Raw genomic sequence first — 21,663 nt, forward strand, 5'->3', positions numbered from 1 at the left:
CTATGCACTAGGGCAGCAGGTGGGTTAGGAATTCTTAGCGGGTGGCTAGCACCTGGGAGACTTGACTGCAATTCCCAGCTCTCCCAGTGACCTTGGACAAGAGGCTGAGGGCCTGATTTGTAACCCTGGCCCTCAGTTCCCATCTGTGCTGGGGGGTTTACAGCCCTGCCCGGCCTCGCAAAGGGGGTAGCGAGGATAAATACACTCAAGATTGGCAGCTACTCAGAGACGGTGGAAACAGGGCTGGCTAAGGGCCCTAGATCACAGAACAGGGGAGGAAAGAGAGAGACAAAGGACTAGCTGGAGAACGCCCAGCTAGAATCATTCCACCCACAGGCTGGGGGTTATTGTGTGCGTATATTTAATTCGCTTCGTATTTCACGTGAATCTTCACAGACTCTGCTCTATAAATACCAGAAAACAGACCAGCTACGTGAGAGAGCCCAGCCCCAGTGCCCTCAGGAGTGCCCGGGCAGAGCGGACCAGGTGTGGGGGCAGGCGCACGCCTCTTTAGGGCCTGGGCCAGCGTTGTGTGGAGAGGCGTCGGCTCAGGTGTCTGTAACAGTCGGTTGAGTCGCGGCGATGCCCCAGCCCGGCCTAACGCCCGGGGCACAAACGCCAGAGTACGTGGTCAGGGGCCATTGCCCGCTTCTTGGACCCTTGGGAGAAGAGGCCGGCCATTGCCACAGCAACATGGTCACTGGCCTGGGCCATTTTAAAAGGGGAGAATACAATACTCAGATGGTGGGTGGGGCTGGTGGTGAGAGTGGGCGGAGTCTGTGGTAGGGCAGCACCCGGGGCGAGGGGAGCATGCGACATCGTCCTTGGGGAGGGGAGGTCAGTGCATCGTTAGTGACGGATGGACAGAAAAGCAGGCGGCCTTGGAGAGGAGGCGGGTATCAGCTGTTCTCTCCTCCAAAGGGGGAGGAGGTGAAGACTGGCCGAGCGAGGGCAGCTGCCCCTCCAGGGAAGGTGCCAGGAATCAGGGACCAACTCCCGATCATTGAGACCTTCACCACTGATGCCACCAAGAGCCAAGATCTGGCCCATGAACAGCCAGGAGGGGAGGTGGCTGAGGAGCCTCAGAGCTCGCAGACCTCCCCGCCTAGGGACAGCTCAGGCTCCAGGCAGGGGCATAGCATCTAGCGCCCTCATGCTGGGAGAGTGACTCGGTCCGAGGAAGGAGTAACGCCAGGGGATGTTCCCACGGGAGGCCCCCCGTGGCTGCAGCATGCTAAGGGGCAGGGCAGAAAGGAGAGGCTCACGGCCCAGGCAGACGAAGGAGTGTTACCAACGGGCTCCCAGCCAAGGCCCCGTGGGAGGAGGGATGGTAGCTGCAGCATGGGGAACGGAGGGAAAATGGAGCACCCTCCCCAGGAAGAGAGGGGATCCCTGAGATCACACTGCTGGCGAGGGCCTTGCAGTCACTGGGGGTGGGGGCAGCCCCATGGCCTGTTCAAACAGCAGAATGTAGCGAAGGGCGGGGGGGGATGACCAAGGACCCCACAGGGTCCAGCCAAGCTCCCCCTTTGTGCGTCCGAGCGGCTGGGTTTAATGGGGGTAGGTCTCTGAGACAGGCCCCTAGGCCCTACCCTGGGGAGGAAGTGCACAGAACTGGGCAGGGCAAGGGGTGAAATCCCCCCTGGCCCACTCAGAACTGGGGCAGGGCCCAGTACAGACACCAAGCGAGAGCTGCACCTGCAGCAAGGAGCCGGCCACAGGAGCCCGATGGGCCCAGCCTGGGATTCAAACTCCGGGCAGAGGTGGGCGCTGGAGCCCTGGGAGTGCAGGAGCCAGATCCCACCTCCTCCTTGCCACTTAAGGCATAAGGAGCCCAGCCCACCCCTTGCTCCCTGGGTGGGGGGTGACTCACAGGAAAGCTCCCTGCACCCTAGGGTGGGGGCTTGGCAGGAGCTGCTCCCGGAGGGCACCGTGGAGTTGGGCACTACCCCCTCTGCGCTGTTGATTCAGGTTTAAGGGGCTCTGCGGTGCTCCCCTGGGGGGACAGCCATGGACGTGGGGCAAGAACCATCAGCTGGGGGCCTCTGCCCCCTACGAGCAATGGGTGTTTTATTGATTCAGATTTAGGGGTAGGTGGGGCTTTCCCTCCACTCCTCCTTGCTCCAAGCAGGAGGAGCCCTGGTGCTATAAGGGAAGCCCCCCCCACCCCAGATTTTGGCTGCACTCCTGGGCAGGGGAGGGTCTCAGACGGCACTCTCCTGGTAGCTGTCGTCCTCCAGGAAGTGGGTGATCCTCTTCCAGGGGCCAGGGGGCTCGGGCTCAGACGGGGGCGCCAAGTCCGGCAGGGGCTCGTCGTCGCTTTGGTCCTTGGCGAAGTGAACAAACACCTGGCGGGGAAGGGACGAAAGCAAGAGTCAGGCAGGCTGGCCTAGTAGTCACAGCCTTGGACTCATGAATTGAGTAGTGTCTGGTTCACCATGGACCTCCACTCTCCAGGCTGAACCGAATGCTAATGAAGGACTGTGAGAATTCAGAAAGAGAAAAGTAACAGAAAAAGGTAAACAGCAGGCCGGGTAGGGGACGGGACTAGCTGGAGGGGCACGTCGAAAGTTTGCTGTGGTGCATTTGGGGGACGAAGAGGACACCCTGGTATCCTTCCCCGAGTAGGTAAACGCACAGTGAATTTGCTACATGACAGGGGGGTCTCAAGCAGGCTCGGCTGAAAATGCTGGAGAGAAATTTGGGTGAGAGACACTTCTTTAAATGGGAGGAGACCCAGCTAGTTAAGCGGAGGCTCTAGAAAACGGGGTAGGATTTCGTGTTCTATGTAACCCTTCATTTCCAATATTCTCACCCGCTGTCACTCGAATCTCTGCTCTTTGGTCGTGCACTTAGCCTGGGTTTCACTGTCAATACATGGACGTGTGGAACATTTGCAGAGCTGCATCCCAGGCCATCGCTAGTGAGCTGGCGTGTGCCGGCTGTGGGAATGCCCAGAGGGTTCGGTGGACGAGGGGCTGGACTCAGCAGGGAAGGCCCCGAGGGCTCGGCTGTGCCTATCGCTAAGCCGTACAGAGGGAGCAAGGCCGGCGGGGGCCTGGGAGGCAGGACTGGCGTTACCAGTGGTTGGTAGTTTCAGGGCGCTGACCCACGGCAGGCACAGACAAGACACCTCATGCTAAGGGCAGGTGGGGGTGAGGCGCCTCACAACGCTGAGAACCCCTGGGGAACATCCCAGCTGTTGGGAAGATGCTCTCCCAGGTGGTGTCCCAGCTGGCACCTACAGGGTTAAGAGGACAGTCCCCTACACTCAAGGTATGAGAAACGTCCATTTATTTGATCCTGGTCCACAGGGGGGCGCTGCAAACCCCAAGGCTGGAGGAGAGGGGCAGAGATCGGGCCCTGGCCTCACCTGGTCCAGTGTGGTTTGGGACACGGAGTAGTCCTCAATGCGGTAGGTGCCCCTGTGAGCGGACAAGATGCTGAAGATCTTGGCCAGGGAGCAGCTCCGAGAGGGAAGCTGGTATTGCAGCATGCAGTGGTGTCTCTCTTTGAGGACGATGCCGGGGAAGGAGTCCTGGATGAAAGTCTCCACGGGCCGCAGGTCCGGGCTGGGGCCCGACACCCGCAACGTGATCGTGTAGCCGTCGCCGAACCTACGGCAAACAGGCAGGAGGGTCTGCTCGCGCACACGCCGGGGACCGACAGCTCCGGAGAGCGGCTCCAGGGGTTAGCACGGCGGGAAGCTCTCTGAGCTCCAGCCACCCGGGGGGACTTACCCCAGCCAGGGAGGGGAACAGGAGGTTTGGGAGAGGAGAGGCAGATGCACTGACCCCCTGCTGGAGTCCTCTGGTTCAGCCGCAGATCGGGAGCAGCAGGGAATTTCCCGCCCCACACGCGGGCCTCGACCCTGACCCATGGCCCATTCGTTCCCTGGCCACCGGGCTAGGGGCAATCAGTGCTAATAGCGATGGTGGTGTCTTGCAATCAGGACCACTAGGGGACTGGACCGAGACCACCAGACTCATTTCAGGGACTGCCAGATGGCGGTAACTTGCGCATGCTAACGCCCTAGGCTGGATTCGAACCGGCGCCCTAGAGGTGAGCCCTCCCCAGCCAATGCCCAAGGTGCTGGGACTGCCAGCTCCCTGAGGAGGATTCATTAGGGGGAGCGGGGGGTGGATTCAGCTCCTTCCTTCCCTGCCTCAGGAAAGCGACACCGGCATGAACATTCCCTCTCCACCCCGCCAAGGTCTCTGCAACGTTCCCAGCACAGGTGGGTCCCTAGCAGGCCACCCGCTCCGCGCCGGCTTTCCCGGAGAGATGCCGCCGAGTTACCTGTTCTTCAGGTGCTGCACGCTGCCCAGGCAGCGGAACCGGCCGTTCACCATGATGGCCATGCGGGTGCACAGGGCTTCGCACTCCTCCATGCTGCCCAGAGGGAAGAGGTGATGGCGTGAGCGCCCCCGACTCAGCACCCCCCACACTTCTCCCCTGCCCAACAGCCCCCCGTGTTTGCTTCCACTGGGCCCTTCCCTGGCGGGGGTGTGTGTGTCAGTTTATCCCTGCCAGGGAGTGGGAGAGCAGCAGCACCCCCGCTGCAAACCCCTGGCTCAGCCACAGATCAGGGGCAGCAGCACTGGCTTCCCTGCCCCTCCCCCATGCCTCAGCTCTGCCCCCCACCCTGTGCATGGCACAAGGGGAATCACTGCAAAAGGGCGGATTGACGGCTACTCGCCTGCGTTGGGGTGGGGTGGGCTAGTTACTGATCCCCAGGGACAAGCAGCTCAGGCCTTTCCCTTACCTGTGGGAGGTGAGCACCACGGACCTGCCCTCTTTGATCACGCTGAGGATACAGTTCCACAGGAACCGCCTGGCTCGCGGGTCCATCCCCGTGGTCGGCTCGTCCTGCAACGAGCCCCGAAAGCAGCTCTGGGTCAGGCCTGGCCCTGTCCGGACCCAGGGTGCGTCGGGGTGGGAAGCATGGCGGGCTTGGCAACGAGGCCCCTGGGCACCGCTGCACGAAGGGGCAGGTGTAAATGCCCGGTGCGCCCAGGGCCAGAGCAGTGTGAACGAGGACTGGAGCCAGGGGCTGGAGGGCAGCAAGGCCCCCAAGCGATAGCCCGGAGGGCTCTACTGTTCCATCCATAGCCTGGGCCCGGGAACAGAGCCCGACCGGGGAGGTTTAAAACAAATAAAAGGAAGTTGTTCTTCACACAGCGCACAGTCAACCTGTGGAACTCCTTGCCTGAGGAGGTTGTGAAGGTTAGGACTATAACAGGGTTTAAAAGAGAACTGGATAAATTCATGGCGGTTAAGTCCATCAATGGCTATTAGCCAGTATGGGTAAGGAATGGGGTCCCTAGCCTCTGTTTGTCAGAGGGTGGAGATGGATGGCAGGAGAGAGATCACTTGATCATTCCCTGTTCGGTTCACTCCCTCTGGGGCACCTGGCATTGGCCACTGTCGGTAGACAGGATACTGGGTTGGATGGACCTTTGGTCTGACCCAGTCTGGCCGTTCTTATGTCAGTTACATCAAGGCTGCGTCCCCATGTTCTTATGTTAAATAACCATGCAAATCAACAGGGGTGGGGTTTGCACAATGCAGACAACCGTGCAAATGAGCTGCCTTCCCCCCCGTCATCCGACGGTGGCTGGAGGGGGCTGACTCAGAGCGCAGGGGGTACCGTCCAGGTGCCCATTGCTGCTCGGCAGCACTGACCAGGAAGACGACCGGCGGGGCACCGAGGAGGGCGATGGCCGTGGAGAGCTTGCGTTTGTTTCCCCCGCTGTATCCCCCGGCGGGTCTGTCGGCGTACTGCGCCAGGCCCAGCGTGGAGACCCCCCACTGAACCACCTGCAGGGAGAGAAGCACAGAGGCTGAGGAGCCAGGAGGCGTCTCTCCTGCTTTGGGGGGGGGCGGGAAGGGGAGGGGGAGCTTTTACCCTGGGCGTCTCCTCCTCGGGGACACCGCGCAGGCGGCAGTAGAACTCCAGGTGCTCCCGTCCCGTCAGCAGGTCGTTGATGGCGTCAAACTGGGGGCAGTAGCCCATGTTCTGATGGACCGACTGCAAGTCGCTGAGCACGCTGCGAGGGCGGAGAAACCGAGCTGCTGGAGGGGGCGTCCCGCAGCGGAGCCCAGGGGAAACCGATCCGCGGGGATGGGAGGGGGCGTCCCGCAGCGGAGCCCAGGGGAAACCGATGCGCGGGGACAGGAGGGGGCGTCCCGCAGCGGAGCCCTGGGGAAACCGATCCGCAGGGAGGGGAGGGATGTCCTGCAGCAGAGCCCACCGTGCTCTGGAGAGGGGCTAGGAGAATGGGGCGTCCCCAGGGCTGCCAGAGCCCAGCAGAGCAGCCTGAAGGCAGGAGGAAGGGGCGTGTGTGTCGGTGACTCGGTTCTCGTGCTAGTGCAACACGCGCCCGCCCCGTAGCTCCACCACACACACACACAGACCCCCTCTCCCATCTTCACAGCCCTGACCCCACCCAGTTCCCCACAGAGCTCCCCTCTTTACCATTTCCCACCCATCCCCCAGCCAGGTGCTCCCCTGTCCTTCCCCCCCATTTCGTCCTGTAATACTCACCTGTCCCGTTCACTGGGGCCCGCACCCGCCCCCCCATGAACTTGTCTGCACTTACCTGTCATCCCCGCTTTCACCCCCCCAGCAGTGCTCACCTGTCCCTCCCCACTCACCTGTGCCCTTTCAGACAGGCATCTCCTAGGGTCACCTCGGTGTCCCCAGTCAGCATTTTGAAGGTGGACGTCTTCCCAGCGCCGTTCACCCCCAGGAGACCGAAACACTGCGCCGGGATTGAACACAGGGTTAAAGGCAAACTGTCCCCTAAGCCGCCCACCCTGCCTGGCTCCCCCCTTCCAAGAGGCACGGAAGGGAGAACAGCACTTGGACTGGGGCTTAGGGCCAGGATTTGGGGGGGCCTGTCACCTCTTCCTCCCTAGGACACACTCGCTGGACTGTCTGTTCCATCCCCGGTGTGACACGGTGCTTCCCCCCACCGACCTGCTTCCGAATCTCGCTCCACCGACCAGGGCTGCCTGCCCTTTGAATCCCAACCACAGCTGCCTTACCTCCCCCGGGGGGATTCCCACACACAGGCGGTCCACAGCCGGCTTCTTCCTTGCCCGGTACACCTGAAAGAGAGAGCAGAGAAAAAGCCTGAAAGCCGCATCCCAGGCCTGGAGCACGTGGGGAGAGGGCAGAGTCACGTGCTTGTGCGGGAGCTCCCCCCCCCGTGCAAATGCAGGCCAAGCACCTGCCACAGCAAGCGGGCGGACCCCCGGTGAACATCGCATGAAACCCCACCGCCTCCTGGTGCTCTGAATCGTTAGCTGCAGGGCTGCCGGGCTGGTGGCAAGGAGAAGAGTTCTAATTCCTGGCAGGAAGGGGTCATCGCCCTTGGAAAGACCCAGCGAGCGCCGGGGGGATCGCGGGCGAGGGTGAATTGAAAATTTGTCACCAAAACTTTTTTTTACAGGACACTGGGTGTGTGATGAACCGAACGTATTCGCAGGAAGGGTCTGCGTTCCCGGGGAAACTCAGATGATTGTCAGAGAAAACGAACGGCCCCAAACCGAAATATTCCCATTTGGCTATCGCCGCCGCAGAGCCTCATGGGACGTGTAATTCGATTGCCTCATCTTTCCGCTCTCCTCTATGGGTTGGGGGACCCTGATTGACTGCATCACCCATGATGCACCATGGCCAGGGACTCCCCAGGTGCACTGCCTGCCCTTTCCAACGGTGGGGGGGGGGGATTGTGGTGGTTCATGGGAGATGTAGTCCAATCAGGGGGGCCTGGCCCATAGCAGAGAATGGGGCCCTGTGGCAGCATTTCCAACCTGAGATTTGTTGATATTTGAACAGCTGCCAAAAAATAATAAAAAATAATAAATTTTCCACAGAATTTTTTTCATTTTCATTAAATTTTCCCATAAAACAGAAAAAAGTGGCACAAGGAAGAACCACGTCCTCCTCTGGGGGTGACAGTGAGAGGTGGATGATGATGCCCCCTCCGCCCCCACCCCCAGCTGAGGAACAGGCTGCCCTGGGAGTGGAGTCACTGCCCAGTTCCCCCACCCCCTCCTCACCTTGGTCAGGTCATGCAGCACCAGGATGTCTCCCTGCCGTGCTCCGCTGGTGATCTTCTCCCGCTCCCTGGCCACGTCCTCGTCCTCCCCGCCCAGAGGAGGAAGTTTAACGGCAAAGGGCCTGAAGGGAAGGAGGGGGAACGGTTCAAACCAGGATGCGAACGGAGGGTGACGTCCCACTAGGGCGAGCGGTGTGGAACAGCACGTTGGGCCGCACGGTTGCCATAACACCCAGACCTAGCACGGGCTCTAGGGAACTTGGAGATCCCATGAACGGTGCTGGAATCCCGGGGGGTTCTTGACCTGGGGGCTGCGATCAGGTGTCGGGGGTTCCAGATTGCCAAATGGGAGGGGTCCCAGCTAGACCCCAGCAGAATGAGACAGGGTCTTTTGATGGTAAGAGTTGAGAACTGCTGGGTTAGTCTGGTCCTAGCTGTGGAGACAGGCCCATGTGAGCGGGGTTAGATATTACAGTAACCACATAAGCACATGGGTGAGAGTCAAGCAGACCTAGGCTCCTAAATCACTTACGGTACATCCACACAGCAGCTGTGGGGGGGGAGGGTTAAAATCATGCAGGTTTGGCTCAGAGGCCTGGATGGACAGACGGCTGCGGCAAGCAGAGGTGGCATCTCAGCTTTCCCCGGGTCATGTCACTGAGATGTTAACTCTGCCAGCCCAGCCCCCCGCCCCAATGACTGGTGGGGAGCTGGGCGAAAGGATAGATGAACAACGGGTTTTTTCCACCATGTTATGGCAGGGATGTGGAGAGCAACTGAGGAAGGCTGCATGCCCACCTGCTGCTCCCGCCGCCCCCCGCCGGCCCCTCACCGTAGCTTGACGAAGAACCTGTACTGCAGCAGGATGGTGAAGAGGAAGAAGACGACGCCCTGGAGAGCCATGGCGAACATGTTCTTCCCGACCAGGTCCCAGCACAGCGGAGACACGAAACGCTTGTCTCCTGGGGAGGGGGGGAGAAATAGGGCTTTAAAAGAAGAAAGGGGTGGCGCGCGGGAGGCATGGGACAGGACAGAGTCAATGCCCGGCAAAGGGTCAGATACCACGGTGATGGCCGTGGCCTAAGAACCTAGGCAGAGACAGACAGATGCTCCTGAGGAGAGCAGCGCAGGGATCACAGGCGTTACCCATTCACGTTGAGTCTAGCCCTTCCAAGCAGGGCGGGGGTAGGAGTGGGGTGGGGGAATGTGTAGCCCCAACGCTGTGGGCTCAGGTGACTTACCGAACCGCTCGAAAGCGTCGGCCATGGCCTGGTTCTTCACCATGTCGATGAGGCCCCGGCCCAGGCAGAAGTGTGGGAAGATGAGGAAAACCTTCTTCAGGATGCGGTTGACGTGGTTCAGCTTCTGCCCGGGGGGGGGAAGCAAAAGGCTCCGGCTCAGGGGACGGCCCCAGCTCTGCGACACCAGCATGGGGGGCTCCCACCATCGCCCTGGGGGTCCCCTTCCCCTGGCAGCTGAACTCACCTCATCGCAGGCACTGGGCTGAGGTTGGGGGTCTGGGCGGTTGCTAGTTAATCTTGGGTTGGAAAACCCCCGCCGCGCAGCCTGTCCCGAGGGGGCCAGGGAAGCCCCCAGGGTGCAGGACTCACCTGGTCGGTGAAGAGCTCCAGCACGAAGGTGGCCACGCTGCCGTTGATGCCGATGAAGAGGTTGACGCAGGTCAGCACCACGTAGGCCGTGCTGGGGATGCTGAAGAGGAAGGAGGCCGGGTACATCAGCGGCGTGATGGACCAGCTGGGGTGGAAGAGGAACAGAGCTGAAGCAAACCCGAAAGACACCCAGCCCGGCCCCAGGGACCCAAGCTCATGCCGCAAACCAGGGCTGGGAGACAAGGGGCCAATGTCCCACAAAACCCCACCACCTCCCTGCTTGGTCCTGCAGGGCAGGGCTGCCAGCTGTAATCCACCCCCGAGAGAGACCTACCAGGCAAACGCCCTGAGGTCCAGTGTAGGGAGTGGGTATTTCAGCCTCGCTCAGATGGCCGGTCCCAGGAATGGCCCAGGCTGCAGGCCTCTGAGGCCTGGACTGCACCTCCGGGGTCAGGCCAGCTAGCTCCCTTCCCCTTCTGGGCTAGCCTTTGGTCCCTCTCCCCAGGATATGACAGAATCCCCCTTGCCCCCAGCAGACAAAGCGAGCTCCCGACTGTGCAGGGAATTTGCTCCCCATGTCGTCAGGGCCAGACGGGGGCCGCGCCCGCCCCGGCTCGGGGCCCTCACCCATAGAGGAACAGCAGCAGCACCAGGGAGGGCAGGTTGGCCGAGGACACGTAGGACTTCTGCTGGAAGCAGAGGAAGATGAGGACAACCAGCCCTGCTGGGACCAGGTAGTTACACTGTGGGGAGAAGCAGAGGAGGCAGCGGGTGTGACCCAGTCGACCCTGGAGAGGCTGGTTGGGTGGGGGGTTCTAATGGGGACAGGCCTGAAGCCCTCCCACCCCCCAACTCCCTCCCCTCCGGACAGGGAGTGAGCCCCCCCACCGCAGTGGCCATTGGTATTGAGTTTGTCACTGTACCCCACACCCAGCGTCCCCACCCTGTCCTGGCTCAGGGCCTCTCATCGGCCCAGCGGTGAGAACCCACTCATGGGCACAGGCTTCCCTGAGCAGCCCACACCCACTCTGTGCGGTGCGGTGCGCTGTCCTCGGCTGGTGGAGACTGGGCCACCCCTGGAGGTTGATGAGCCTGCTACGGCCTCGGCAAACAGAAGCCTCCCTTTTAGCTCAGGCAGGAGGGGCTCAGGCGTTTCAATCCAGAGGGCCCAGGTTCAATCCCCGCCGCTGACAACCTACCCAGGCGTGCAGCCGTGTTGGGGCGGACGCCTCCCTCCATGAGGGTCCTGCCCGCAGGCGAGAACCCGCCTGTGAGCCCCACCAGGTGCCAGCCTGGCCCTGTGCTGGAGAGCTATATCCCCCACCCCTCTGCCCCCAGAGCCATGGGATCCCTCCTCTCCTGTGTAAACCTGCCACTCCCCAGGTCTCCGGCCTCCCAGCCTGCCCCGCACCATGTCCCAGGCGAAGTTGCCCAGCCAGTAGACGCCGGGCTTCATGCCGCTGACGAACTGCAGGTGTTTGGCCTTGCTGACCCGCTCCTCGATGAGGAAGAGGACGAAGCTGGCGGGGACGAAGGACATGGCGAACATCACGCAGATGGAGACCAGCACGTCCACCGAGGTGGCCATCCTGCCACGGGGAGGGGAGAGGGAGATGAGCCAGCCACCCAGCGAGAGCCCCACCCAATCCCCACCCACCCCGAGGCTCCCCTGTACTCACAGCGCAGCCTCCGAGAGCTGCTCCTTGGTGAGGTTCAGGGGGTGGTTGATGGCCGTGATGCCGTAGCGCCAGGGCTCCGCGCCCGGGGGCAGGCTGGCCCGCAGTAGCCCGTTGTTCACCACATTGACGAAGGACACCATGGCGTGCCAACCCTTGTTGTTGAACCAGACCTGTGGCCGCACGGCAGGGCAACAGCAACACTCAGCGCCGAGCTCGCCCCCCGCTGGCCCCCTGTGACTCGCCCACCGCCACCACGGCACAGCTGGGAATAGAACCCAGGAGTCCTGAGGCCCCGGTACCCCGTGGCTCTGACCGCCAGACCGCACTCCCTCCCAGGGCCAGGAATTGAACCCAGGAGTCCTGACACCCAGTTCCCATCCCTGCTCTCTGGGCCTTCTCAGACTGGCATCTGGGGATTGGAATATGCTGCCCATGAGGGTGATGGGCCCCTGAGGGCCCCCCCCCAGGGTTCCCTCCCCAAACTGACCTTGATGTTATTGCGGGTGTCCAGGCCTTCGATGAAGCTGCTCAGGTTTCCCAGAAGCCTGTCTATGGGGCTCCCCTGGGGGCCGGAAAGGGAGATCAGGGCTGGATGCAGATCGATGAGCCGTTCACATGTGCCTCCATGCCCCATGCCACCTCCACCCCGTCCCACCCCATGCCATCCATCCCCAGCCCTGCCCCATACCTACCACCCCTGCCAAGAGTCCCATGTGGCGGATGCCACCCTCTCAGACTCATTGCAAAGCCCTGAGGCAGGAAACTGACTCTTCCCTCCTCCCCTGCCCTACCTCACCCCACCCATCGGGCTGTACCTTAGTGATGTTCAGCACGGCTCGGATTTCCCGCACAGCACCATCCACCTCCTCTGCTGAGGGCAGGGCCTGAGAGCTACGGGCGCCCAGCGAGATGCCACCATACCTGGGAGGGTGGGCGCAGGGAGGATCAGGGACCTAGGCGTGCCCCTCCCCGCCCCGGGAGATTTGGGGCAGCACCTTGGGACCAGGGCAGGGAGATAGCCCCAGACTGTGATGGTGGGAGATCAGGTGCATTGGCACATGACAGGGAGACCATCTGGTGCCCAGATACTGCGGTGATGGGCATGCTACATGCATGGGCATATAGACAGAGATGCTGGGGAGCTGGGAGTGCCATCACCCTTCCACAGCAGTAGATCCCCGAGCTTCAATCAGAGCCACTAAACCACAGCCCCCTCCTGACTCCTGTCCCCACCCCCGTCCTGCTCTAACCACTCACCCCCAGCCCCCAGCCACAGCTGGGAACAGAACCCAGGAGTCCTGGCTCCCAGTCCACACCCCCGTCCTGCTCTAACCACTCACCCACAGCCCCCTCCCAGAGCTGGGAACAGAACCCAGGAGTCCTGGCTCCCAGTTCCATGCCCTTAACAGTCTTACTAAAATAATTCACACCCCAGCCGCACTCCTCTCACCTCTGCTCGTTGACCCATTTCTTGGTTCTCAACCTGCAGGAACAAAAGGTAAACGCCCGGGGAGCCTTTAGCACCGCTGGGTGGGTCTCTCCCTGCGTTACAGCCGCCAAATGCCCGATGGAGAGCCCTAGAGAGCGAGGTCTCGATTCACCCCCAGATCAGGGACAGCTGGAGGAGTGCCAGGGCAAGCAATGCCCCTGCCCGGCCCTGACAGCGCACCCCAGCCTTGGGAAGGGGCAGTTCAGGCTCCGGTGGCCCAGTCAGCCCTTGGCCACTGCACTGACAGGGCTCTGTGCCACCAGGTCAGTCCCAGCAGCCTTGGAGAGGGCAGGAAGGGAGAACTGTAGTTCTGCACCAGGAGGCGCATTGGGGCTGTGTGTGTGTGGGGGGGGTCGTTACACCTTCTCACAACACTCCCCCAGGTCGGAGGCAGAGACGGGAGCCCTCCCCAGACTGGACCAGACCCCAGGATCCCCCAGGTGCTCACCCCTGGCGGATGATCTTGGGGTAGGTTTTCACCAGGTAATCGGAGATGTTCCTGCCCGTGAGGTTTTGGAGGATGTCGCCGGTGCCCCTTTGCACCTAGCGGGAGGACAGACGGGGACAGACAGACAGGAGACAGGACTGGAATCATCATTGTCCCAGGCAGGGTTTAGTAGGGCCCCCAGGGCCGTGCTGAGCCAAGGGCTGGTAGTAACCCGGATTGAGTCCACCAGGAGCCACCCCCCTCTACCCATCCAGCTTCTACTGGCCGTGATTCTCAGGGGATTAGAAGGGGGTGAGACCCGGGCGAAGGCAGAGGCACCCCCTGGCCCAGCCTGACGCAGCTCCTGGCCGCTCTGCGCAGGCGGTTTTCTACCCTCTGGGATGAGCCTCCCTCGCGGCCCCCCACCCTGACAACCCCAGGGGAGGAGGGAGTGGCCGGCTACCTGTGGAGGAGGAAGTCCCCCCGCTGCTTCAGGGCAGTCGGGCAGCATCTTCCGTGCCCCCCGGGAGCTGCACTCACAGGCCGGGGAGGGGTTGGCTGGCGTCCAGTTCGCGTTCTGGAAGAGCTCGGCCAGGGACTGGGGCACTTCCGGCGTCCAGAAGCCTCGTTCGTGGGACGCCGGTGGGCAAGGCGCTCTCCTGAACACCCCGGGAAGGAAGAAGGCTGCTGGTTAGCGCCCAGCCTGCTGCTCTCCGCACAGGCGAGCAGGAGCGAGCTCCGAGCCTGCCCCAGCGCCAGGCAACAGCAGGGTATTATAGGGGTAGCGGGGGGGCACAGACCCCTGCAGGCGGGGGACGGGTGGTACAGTGTGTTAACCCCTCAGATGCCAGCCTAGAGCCCGGGACAAACATGGCCCAGACAGCAGCAGCTGCAGGGGAGAAGTGTCCGGCCCAACAGAACCAGCCAGGCTGGTGTGAGGATGCCTCCTTATGGCGAGCACAGGGAACTGCAGCCACCTTGGGCTCCGCTCCGAGGCTCTTGGCAAGGAAGCAGGTGCAACCTCCCCATAGGGTCCCTTCCCAGCGGCAGTAACTGCCCTCCCCTCCCACAAGCCCATATGCGCTGCCTGAGGGAGGGGCACAGACTGGGGATACTCACCCCTCCGGGGCATCCCTCATGCACTTGGTACCGAAGCCCGGCTCGGCCAGCAGGGCTCCCAGGAGCTGTGCAGAGTCGGGGTCCCCCGGGGAGTCATCACTGAAACAGACGGAGCGGAGGGGCCACTGACATGAATCCTCCCAGCCGGCGTTGCCCCAGCACAGCCCGGGCGACAGCCCCTGCCCACCTCCCGCCACCGCCCCACTCCAGCCGGGATGCGACGCACCTGAAAAAGGTGAACTGCTGCCCGTACATCCAGGGCTCCAGGTGCAGCGGGGGGTACTTCCCAAAGGGCGGCACGATCAGGCTGAAAAGGAGGGCGATGCACACAAAGACAGCCGGCAGGACGATCTGTGAGCAGGGGCTGGAGTCAGAGCTGGGCAGGGGCAAAGCCCCAGGGTCAGAGCTGGGCAGGGGGGATCCAGGCTGGGCCCCTCTGGCCGGGGCAGAGCCCCAGGGTCAGAGCTGGGCAGGGGGGATCCCGCAGCCAGGGCCCCTCGGGCCGGGGCAGAGCCCCAGGGTCAGAGCTAGGCAGGGAGGATCCCACAGTCAGGGCCCCTCGGGCCGGAGCAGAGCTGGGGCTGGGGAATCCTGCAGCCAGGGTGCTAGGACACCCTCGGTCAAGTCAAGGATCCCACAGCCAGAGAATCCGGACTCTCCGGGGGCTGGGTCACAGCTGCAGGATGAAGGCCTGACCCACTGGTAGGAGGAGAACATTCGCACAGGAATATTGCCCCCCATGTTCCAGTCACACCCCCACACACCCCTCCCCCGATGCTCCACTGCTCGGCACCCTGTGCTCTCAGAGGCCTCCCCTCCCACGCCCCCGTCAGAGCCCCCCCCTTCCCCCGCAGCGTCCAGGCTAAGGAGGAGAAGCCCGCGGTACTTGTGCGAAGAAGCCCCTGGTGCTGCGCCGGGCGTAGAGGAGTCTCTTGGTGAAAAGGGCCCGGAGCTGCTGGCGGGTCAGGGCCCAGCCCAGCACCTGCTGGGAGCCCCGGCCATCCAGGCTGTGCAGGAAATCGGTCTCCTTTGGCTCCTCAGCTGCAAGAGGGAGAGCCAGAGAGACCCCGTCAGCCCTGCCTGCGGCTCCAGTGCCCGCAGGGCAGGCCCCCACCACGCCACCGTCCTGCTCCATTGGCAGCCTGGGGCTCCAGGCCACTTTGTGTCTCCAGGGACCCGTGTCTGGGGGCGTGGAGAGCAGCCGGGTGAATTGTGGGCAGGGCACTAGGAGCGGGGTCACGTGCAGGGAAAGGCAGAGGGCAATGCATGGGGAAAGGGGAGAAAGGGGGGCATGCCCTGCTCTCAGTGGTGGGGTGCTGGGCTCTCTACCTAGGGGAACGTGTCCCTCATCTGGCTCAAAAAAGATGCCTCGGGACCTAGGGCCGAACCCCGTCCAGGCTTCCGCCCCCCGCATGGGGAGAAGGACAGGTCTGGATCCCCTCCCTCCTGCTGCTCGGCCTCCTACCTTTCCTGGATCCTTTGAATGCAAAGAAAGAGAAAGAGGACAGATCTCACGGAGCTGTGCAGGGAACTTCCCCACGGCACCAGAGCCGGGGCAGGGGAACGGACTAGAGTGGAGCTGGATTCCCCAGGGCAGAGGCGCGAAGCGGGCTCTGCCCATGCTGTGAACCCTCACCTGGGGCTTGCAATGCCCACCCAGCCACCTGCAGGCGCCCGCGCCAGCATCTGACAGACAGGGCCGGCTCCAGGGTTTTGGACGCCCCAAGCAGCCAAACAAACAAAAAAGCCGCGATCACGATCTGCAGTGGCAATTCGGCGGGAGGTCCTACGCTTCGAGCGGGAGTGAGGGACCGTCCGCCGAATTGCCGCCGAACAGCTGGACGTGCCGCCCCTCTCCAAAGCGGCCGCCCCAAGCACCTGCTTGATAAGCTGGTGCCTGGAGCCAGCCCTGCTGACAGACACTGGCTGCACCGGCTCCTTGGACGGGGCCTTTCGCTCTTGTCCGGCTCGACCCACAACAATTTCACACTCCTCCCCCCCGTGCCCAATTCCATCCCACAATGCCCTGGAAGTTACCCATAAGCCCCTGGCTCCCGTTAGCACAGGGCACTGCGAGGCGGGTGCTTCAGAGGCACCCAGAAGGCACCAGTGCCAGCGACGGCAGAGAACCAGCCGTTTCCTACCATTCGCAGTCCCTGCGGAGCTCAGTGCCCCCCGTCCCCCTCCAGCAGCCTGGCTGTGCCCCCTTACGCGGCTCGATGTCTGCTGCCTCCACGTCCCCGTTCTCGCTCACCGTCCGGAGGGTGTAGGAGGAGGCCGGCGCTGCCGTTCTCCCTCGCTGGGGGGCTCCCCCAGAGCCTGCCAGACACAGGGCCAGAGCATCACACCACGGGCAGGAGAGAAAAAGCACGTGGCACCCAGGGCCGTGCAGAGGTTTTGAGGGTCCTGGGGCAAAATCTGAAACTGAGGCGCCCCCCTCTCCCCCCATCCTTCCAAAAAACTTACCACTGAGGGGAGGCCTGGGGGGATGGAGAGTGAGCCCCCCCACTCACCCCATAGCCATGGCTCCCGTCCCATGGGGCAGGGTCCAGCTCCCCACTCCGGGTGTTGCCACCTGGCATACAGGCTGGCAGCGCCACTCAGGTTTTCCCTACAGCTTCTCCAGCATAGGGAGGGGCTGTGGGCCAAATTTCAGGTTTGGGGGCCCTCACAAATGGGGGGCCCAGGTCAAATTACCCCTTTCGTCCCCCCTTCTGGACGGCCCTGGTGACACCTCGTCACAGCGAGCGGAGCAGACTGCAGCCGCTCACGGCTTCCATCCAGAGCAGCAGCCCGCAGGGACTACAGGATCCAGCATGCAATGCGGCCTGGCCCCTCGGCCACGTTGGGGTTTATAGTCCCTACAAGCCAGGCCGGGGCAGCCTGGAGTCCCAGGAGGCCCGTTTCGTAGGGCCCTGCCAAGCACCCGGAGGCTGGGCTGTGCCAGCTGCCCAACCGAGTGTGTGGTGACCCTGCAACTTCCGGGGCTACCCAGGTGCAACCCGTGCCTCCCCCGAGCACCCCAGGGAGAGGTGGGGTGAGAACGGTTTGGGGAAAATAACTGGGTTCATCTCCCAGCGCTGAGCCTCATTGCACTTTGAATGAAGATCCTTCTCCCAGGAGCCACGGGCTGCAGAGACCAGAGTGGCGTTTCCAGTACAGGCGCTTATGGGGCTGGGTCTAGAACGCTCACCCTTTAGCTCTACAATGGCACGATTCGACCTCCTGAGCTAAAGGAAAACTCCCTTAGCTAGCAGCAGTAGCAGGTCTCTTATCCCCTCTGCAGTCCAGGCACTAGAAAACAGGATCATTCTGTCCACTCGCCTGACCATTAACTTAGATCCCCCAACTGCTCAAAGCTTTTCCAAGAGGGTGCCAATGCGTTTACCTGTGGTGTCCGCGTCCACTCCTGTGTCCTCAGCCACCTTCAGAAAGATCTACAAAGGGTAAACGGGAACGGAAAGGTGTTTTACGGGGGGAGGGGGGAATAACAGTGGACCCTCAGCAAACCAACGCCACAGGGCGGGGAGTGTCCCAGAGCCCACGGGACTGTCTGAGGGTCCCACAGGTTCTGCTGCCAGCAAAGAGGCCAAGGCGGCATTTCCCTAACCCCCCTTTCCCCCCCACGTCCTCGCTGGAAAATCCACCCAGATCCAGCTGATTTCCTAACTGGCTTTTCCTGCAGCCCTCTGTGACATTTCACTCCATATTTTTTTATGAAAATATGGTCATGATATGAATATGACATAACTGACATGTACTTTATGCAAGATGGGGCTTGGAAGATATCATTGGAAAGGTTACAATTTACTGAATGTGATTATCCGATCAGTATGCCTGTATCCTTTCCGTATCGGAAGTTGCCGCCCACTGCTAACACTTCAGGTACGACAATGGAAAAGCCAGACAGGGCTGCCGACCCATCAGCGAGGACAACGGACTGCGAAAAGGCCTGGCCTTCCTGCAGAACATATTGCCACTGACTCATGGACGCTGCCATACTACAGAGTCAGGTGGTCTTGTCACCTGATACTAAACATTACCTGGGACTCCTTGTAACTTTCCACTGGAAGGGAAGGGGGGAGGGGGGTCAAGTTTGGGAACCAAAGGATTCCCGCCTTATGGAAATCCTATTTAAGGGTGGGGAGGAAGGCAAACAGGACTCCTCCTCTGCATGGCCTGTCTGCCCAAGAAGAAAGACTGCTAAAGCCACCTGAAGGGAAGGAAGGCGGGGAGTCCAGACTGAGACAGGGGTCCAGTCTGAAAAGGAATATGACTAGAACTTTGAACCACAGAAACTTTGCAACCTGCCTAAAATAACACGTAGGGTGAGAATTTACATTTTGTAACCTGTTTCTTAAGGATACTGAGCTTAGCTTGCGTATTTTGCTTTATTTGATCTGTAATCTGCTTGGTTCTGTCTGTTATCTCTTATATTCACTTAAAAGTCACCCTCTGTAGTTGTTAAACGTATTGCTTGTTGATAATATAACCCGGTTTATATAATTTCTAACTGGGAAGGGCAAGAAGTTGTGCATATCTCCCTCCACATTGAGGGAGGGGGCAAATTTCATAAAACCTTTGGATTTGTCCCCCTTAAAGGGACTGGGCACCAGAGCGTTGGAGTGAGCCCTTAAGGCTGAATCTTCCCAGAGCGGATCTCTGGCTCGCTGTGCAGCTGGGAGTGGCCCTGCCTGTGCGCTTGACTGGAAGATGCTTGTGAGCCTCGCCCAGCAAGGCCAGGTAAAGGGGACCCAGGCTGGCAGAATAGGCTGACTCAGTGGCATCCCAGCACATCAGGTGACACCCCAAACCCGTCACACCCTCCACTCTACGTCCCTCTCCCCGGTCCACACTCTCTGCCCTCAAGCAGGTGCGTCATGGAGGGCAGATTGTCTTTCTCGGAAGCATCAGATATAGGCCACTGGAGGAGACAAGGGGTCAGATGTGATGGACTAACGGTGCAGCTGATACAGCAGGAGGAGAGAGACTGATCTCAATGGGCCTCTTGTCTGGTCTGGTGAGACGAGGGTGGGATAACAGTCTGGATCCCGTATGACGTGGGAGTGGGATGCTGGGGTGTGGATAGGTGCACAGTTGGTGGCAGGGGATGGGATGCTGGGAGGGGGCTGAAGTACCTCTTCCAAGGTGGTGTCCGAGATCCCGTAGCTGGAGACCCCCAGCTCGCCCAGGCGGCCGTCCAGCTCCCGGAAGAGCTCCCCGAAGGCCCCATCCTTGGCGCCGCCGTACGGCAAGACGTACAGTACCTCGTGGCCAATATCCTCCACCAGCCGGGAGCCAGGCACCAGCTTCTGGATCAGGGCCGACAGCTGTGGCACGTCTGCAGAAACATAAAGGGGGCAGGGATGGCTGGGGGGAGCCAAGGCCTGGAACAGGGCACAAGACCCACAGCAGCTGCACTGTGGCTGATCCAACATGGCCGTCCCAAGGGGACTGTCAGTGCTAAGCTGGCCTTGTGTCCCCCTAATGTCCCAGTCCCTTTGAGGGGGTTGATCCAGCCTGGCAAAGATTAAGTGAGTTCTGCTGATGCTGTGAGGAGGGTGGTTCAGCTTCCTCCGGGAGATAAGGGAAGTGGGAGGGGCTCTCTGGGGTTGGAGGATCTAGGGTGCGGGCTGAGCCGGGCAGAGGGAGGATCCCAGCCTAGGGAGAAGGCTTGAGCTGGACTTTATCTTATTGTTCACAAAGCCCAGCTCCTAGGAGCTCAGACTCCCCCTGCCCCGTGCACGGTTGGGTCCGAGAGCAGGGTGGGGAAGTCAAGGATTGTAGGATGCAGGAGAGATGTAGTGTGAGGTGACTCTCAAAAGTCGGCCCTGGGTTGTGGGGGGGGAGGGGCGGCCCTGGAAGGACAGCTCCCTGGAGAAGGATTTCCCAGGGAGAGGAAATGTCGCCTTGGAGACTGGAGGAGCAGCGGGGGAGGCAGCGAGGCTCTGAACACGCCCCTACATGCAGGCAAAGACCCCACCCGGAGAACTCAGCCCCAGGCTGGGAAGCAGGGAGAAGCTCAGACTCGCCGTGTCCCAGGGTGACCACAAGGGGGCGCTGTGTGCCTCTGCAATGGATCCACTCCGCGGGGGGCCCAGTGTGTGCATTGGGGGCACCCTGTGTGTGTGTGGTGGGGGGGTCTTAACTCTTTCCTGACTGGCTCCCAGTGCCAGCCCCTTCCCCCGACGAGAGCCGCTCACCCACGGTGCTGGACTCGCTGCACTGCTCGCTGCCCAGGCCGGTGTCACAGCTGCGCTCCGAACCGCTGTCGTCCTGCGGGGAAGGGGAGGGTAAGAGTCCCAGCCCTGGGCTGGCCCCAAACTCTGAGGCTCGGGCCCCCCTCTAATAACCGATGCCACGTCAGGAGGTCAGGACACCGGCTCCCCGTGGTGAGCCCGTCCCCCTACCTCCAAACTTCAGGGAACCTTGGAGCTGGATTCCCTAGGACCCCAGTGACCCCACCGCCACCACCACTCTACACTCATGCCCCCACCCACCGAGCTCCAGGGGATCCCCCTGCCCTCTGACCTTTCACCCCATAGGGCGCTCTATGGCTGTGCCCACCCAGCCATTCGGGCAGGAGCCTGGCTGCACCAGGCAGGGGAGCCCACTCCCCCCATTACCTTTCTGCTGGCGATGGTGACGCAGCTGGCGCTGCCCCCCGGGGCTGCCCGCTCTCGGGCGCCGGCCTCCCGCTTCACCAGGGTCAGGTAATAGCCGGTGCCCAGCTTGGTCTTGAGGAAGAGCGGGGAGCCGCAGCAGCAGAGCCGGCCCTGGGAGATGATGGCCACGCGGTCGCCCAGCAGGTCTGCCTCATCCATGTAGTGGGTGGAGAGGATGATCGTGCGGCCTGGGAGGGGGGCAGAGAAGAGAGGGTTCGGGGGGCCAGCCTGGGGACAGAGCAGGGAAGGGGGTGGGGGAAACCAGGGTGCAGCAGGGCCTTGATAGCCCCTTATACCCAAGGGCTCCTCCTGCAGGGCAGAGCCGGAATGGTGCCTGGAGCCACCCGTACCCCAGCATGGGGGGGGGCACACCAAGCTGGCACCAACAGCAGCTCGCTGACTGTAATGGGGGGGGGTCTGAGCCAGAGACACCCCTACATGGCTGCGGGTCACCTCAGGGCAAGTAACCCCCTGAACCGCTCCATTCCCCTGCATGCACCCACCTCCTCCTGCCCCCCTGGGGCCAGACCCACTGGGGCACAGCTCTGCCAGAATTGTTGGGTTCCCCCCTCCACCAGAATGCTTGACCTCGCCCCCCTAGCCCC

The 21,663-nt window shown here is 61.8% G+C and overlaps 1 protein-coding gene across 4 annotated transcripts in view; it reads right to left on the reverse strand.

Moving 5' to 3' along the window:
• Positions 1 to 347: 347 nt before the first annotated feature.
• Positions 348 to 21,663, reverse strand: part of ABCA7 (ATP binding cassette subfamily A member 7) — a 47,043-nt gene continuing 25,727 nt past the window's right edge. For 2 of the 4 annotated variants that reach the window (XM_065578697.1, XM_065578698.1), the window contains exons 23-50: positions 21,020 to 21,246; positions 20,543 to 20,669; positions 19,532 to 19,734; positions 17,782 to 17,830; positions 16,605 to 16,712; positions 15,280 to 15,434; positions 14,620 to 14,744; positions 14,394 to 14,492; positions 13,738 to 13,933; positions 13,296 to 13,390; positions 12,809 to 12,841; positions 12,174 to 12,279; positions 11,846 to 11,920; positions 11,359 to 11,528; positions 11,091 to 11,268; positions 10,307 to 10,422; positions 9,680 to 9,824; positions 9,311 to 9,434; positions 8,902 to 9,031; positions 8,071 to 8,191; positions 7,051 to 7,113; positions 6,658 to 6,764; positions 5,909 to 6,050; positions 5,686 to 5,820; positions 4,766 to 4,869; positions 4,300 to 4,392; positions 3,374 to 3,617; positions 348 to 2,348 (exon numbers count right to left, since the gene is read on the reverse strand). In XM_065578697.1, the coding sequence (XP_065434769.1) occupies positions 2,205 to 2,348; positions 3,374 to 3,617; positions 4,300 to 4,392; positions 4,766 to 4,869; positions 5,686 to 5,820; positions 5,909 to 6,050; positions 6,658 to 6,764; positions 7,051 to 7,113; positions 8,071 to 8,191; positions 8,902 to 9,031; positions 9,311 to 9,434; positions 9,680 to 9,824; positions 10,307 to 10,422; positions 11,091 to 11,268; positions 11,359 to 11,528; positions 11,846 to 11,920; positions 12,174 to 12,279; positions 12,809 to 12,841; positions 13,296 to 13,390; positions 13,738 to 13,933; positions 14,394 to 14,492; positions 14,620 to 14,744; positions 15,280 to 15,434; positions 16,605 to 16,712; positions 17,782 to 17,830; positions 19,532 to 19,734; positions 20,543 to 20,669; positions 21,020 to 21,246 (3,614 nt within the window). In that variant the 3' untranslated portion in view covers positions 348 to 2,204. Of the gene's footprint in view, positions 2,349 to 3,373; positions 3,618 to 4,299; positions 4,393 to 4,765; positions 4,870 to 5,685; positions 5,821 to 5,908; positions 6,051 to 6,657; positions 6,765 to 6,907; positions 7,114 to 8,070; positions 8,192 to 8,901; positions 9,032 to 9,310; positions 9,435 to 9,679; positions 9,825 to 10,306; positions 10,423 to 11,090; positions 11,269 to 11,358; positions 11,529 to 11,845; positions 11,921 to 12,173; positions 12,280 to 12,808; positions 12,842 to 13,295; positions 13,391 to 13,737; positions 13,934 to 14,393; positions 14,493 to 14,619; positions 14,745 to 15,279; positions 15,435 to 16,604; positions 16,713 to 17,781; positions 17,831 to 19,531; positions 19,735 to 20,542; positions 20,670 to 21,019; positions 21,247 to 21,663 lie in introns of those variants that run through there. The other 2 variants (XM_065578699.1, XR_010594963.1) reach the window with 2 other exon arrangements.

The sequence above is a fragment of the Chrysemys picta genome, chromosome 25 (assembly GCF_011386835.1).
Source record: "Chrysemys picta bellii isolate R12L10 chromosome 25, ASM1138683v2, whole genome shotgun sequence".
NCBI lineage: Eukaryota > Metazoa > Chordata > Testudines > Emydidae > Chrysemys > Chrysemys picta.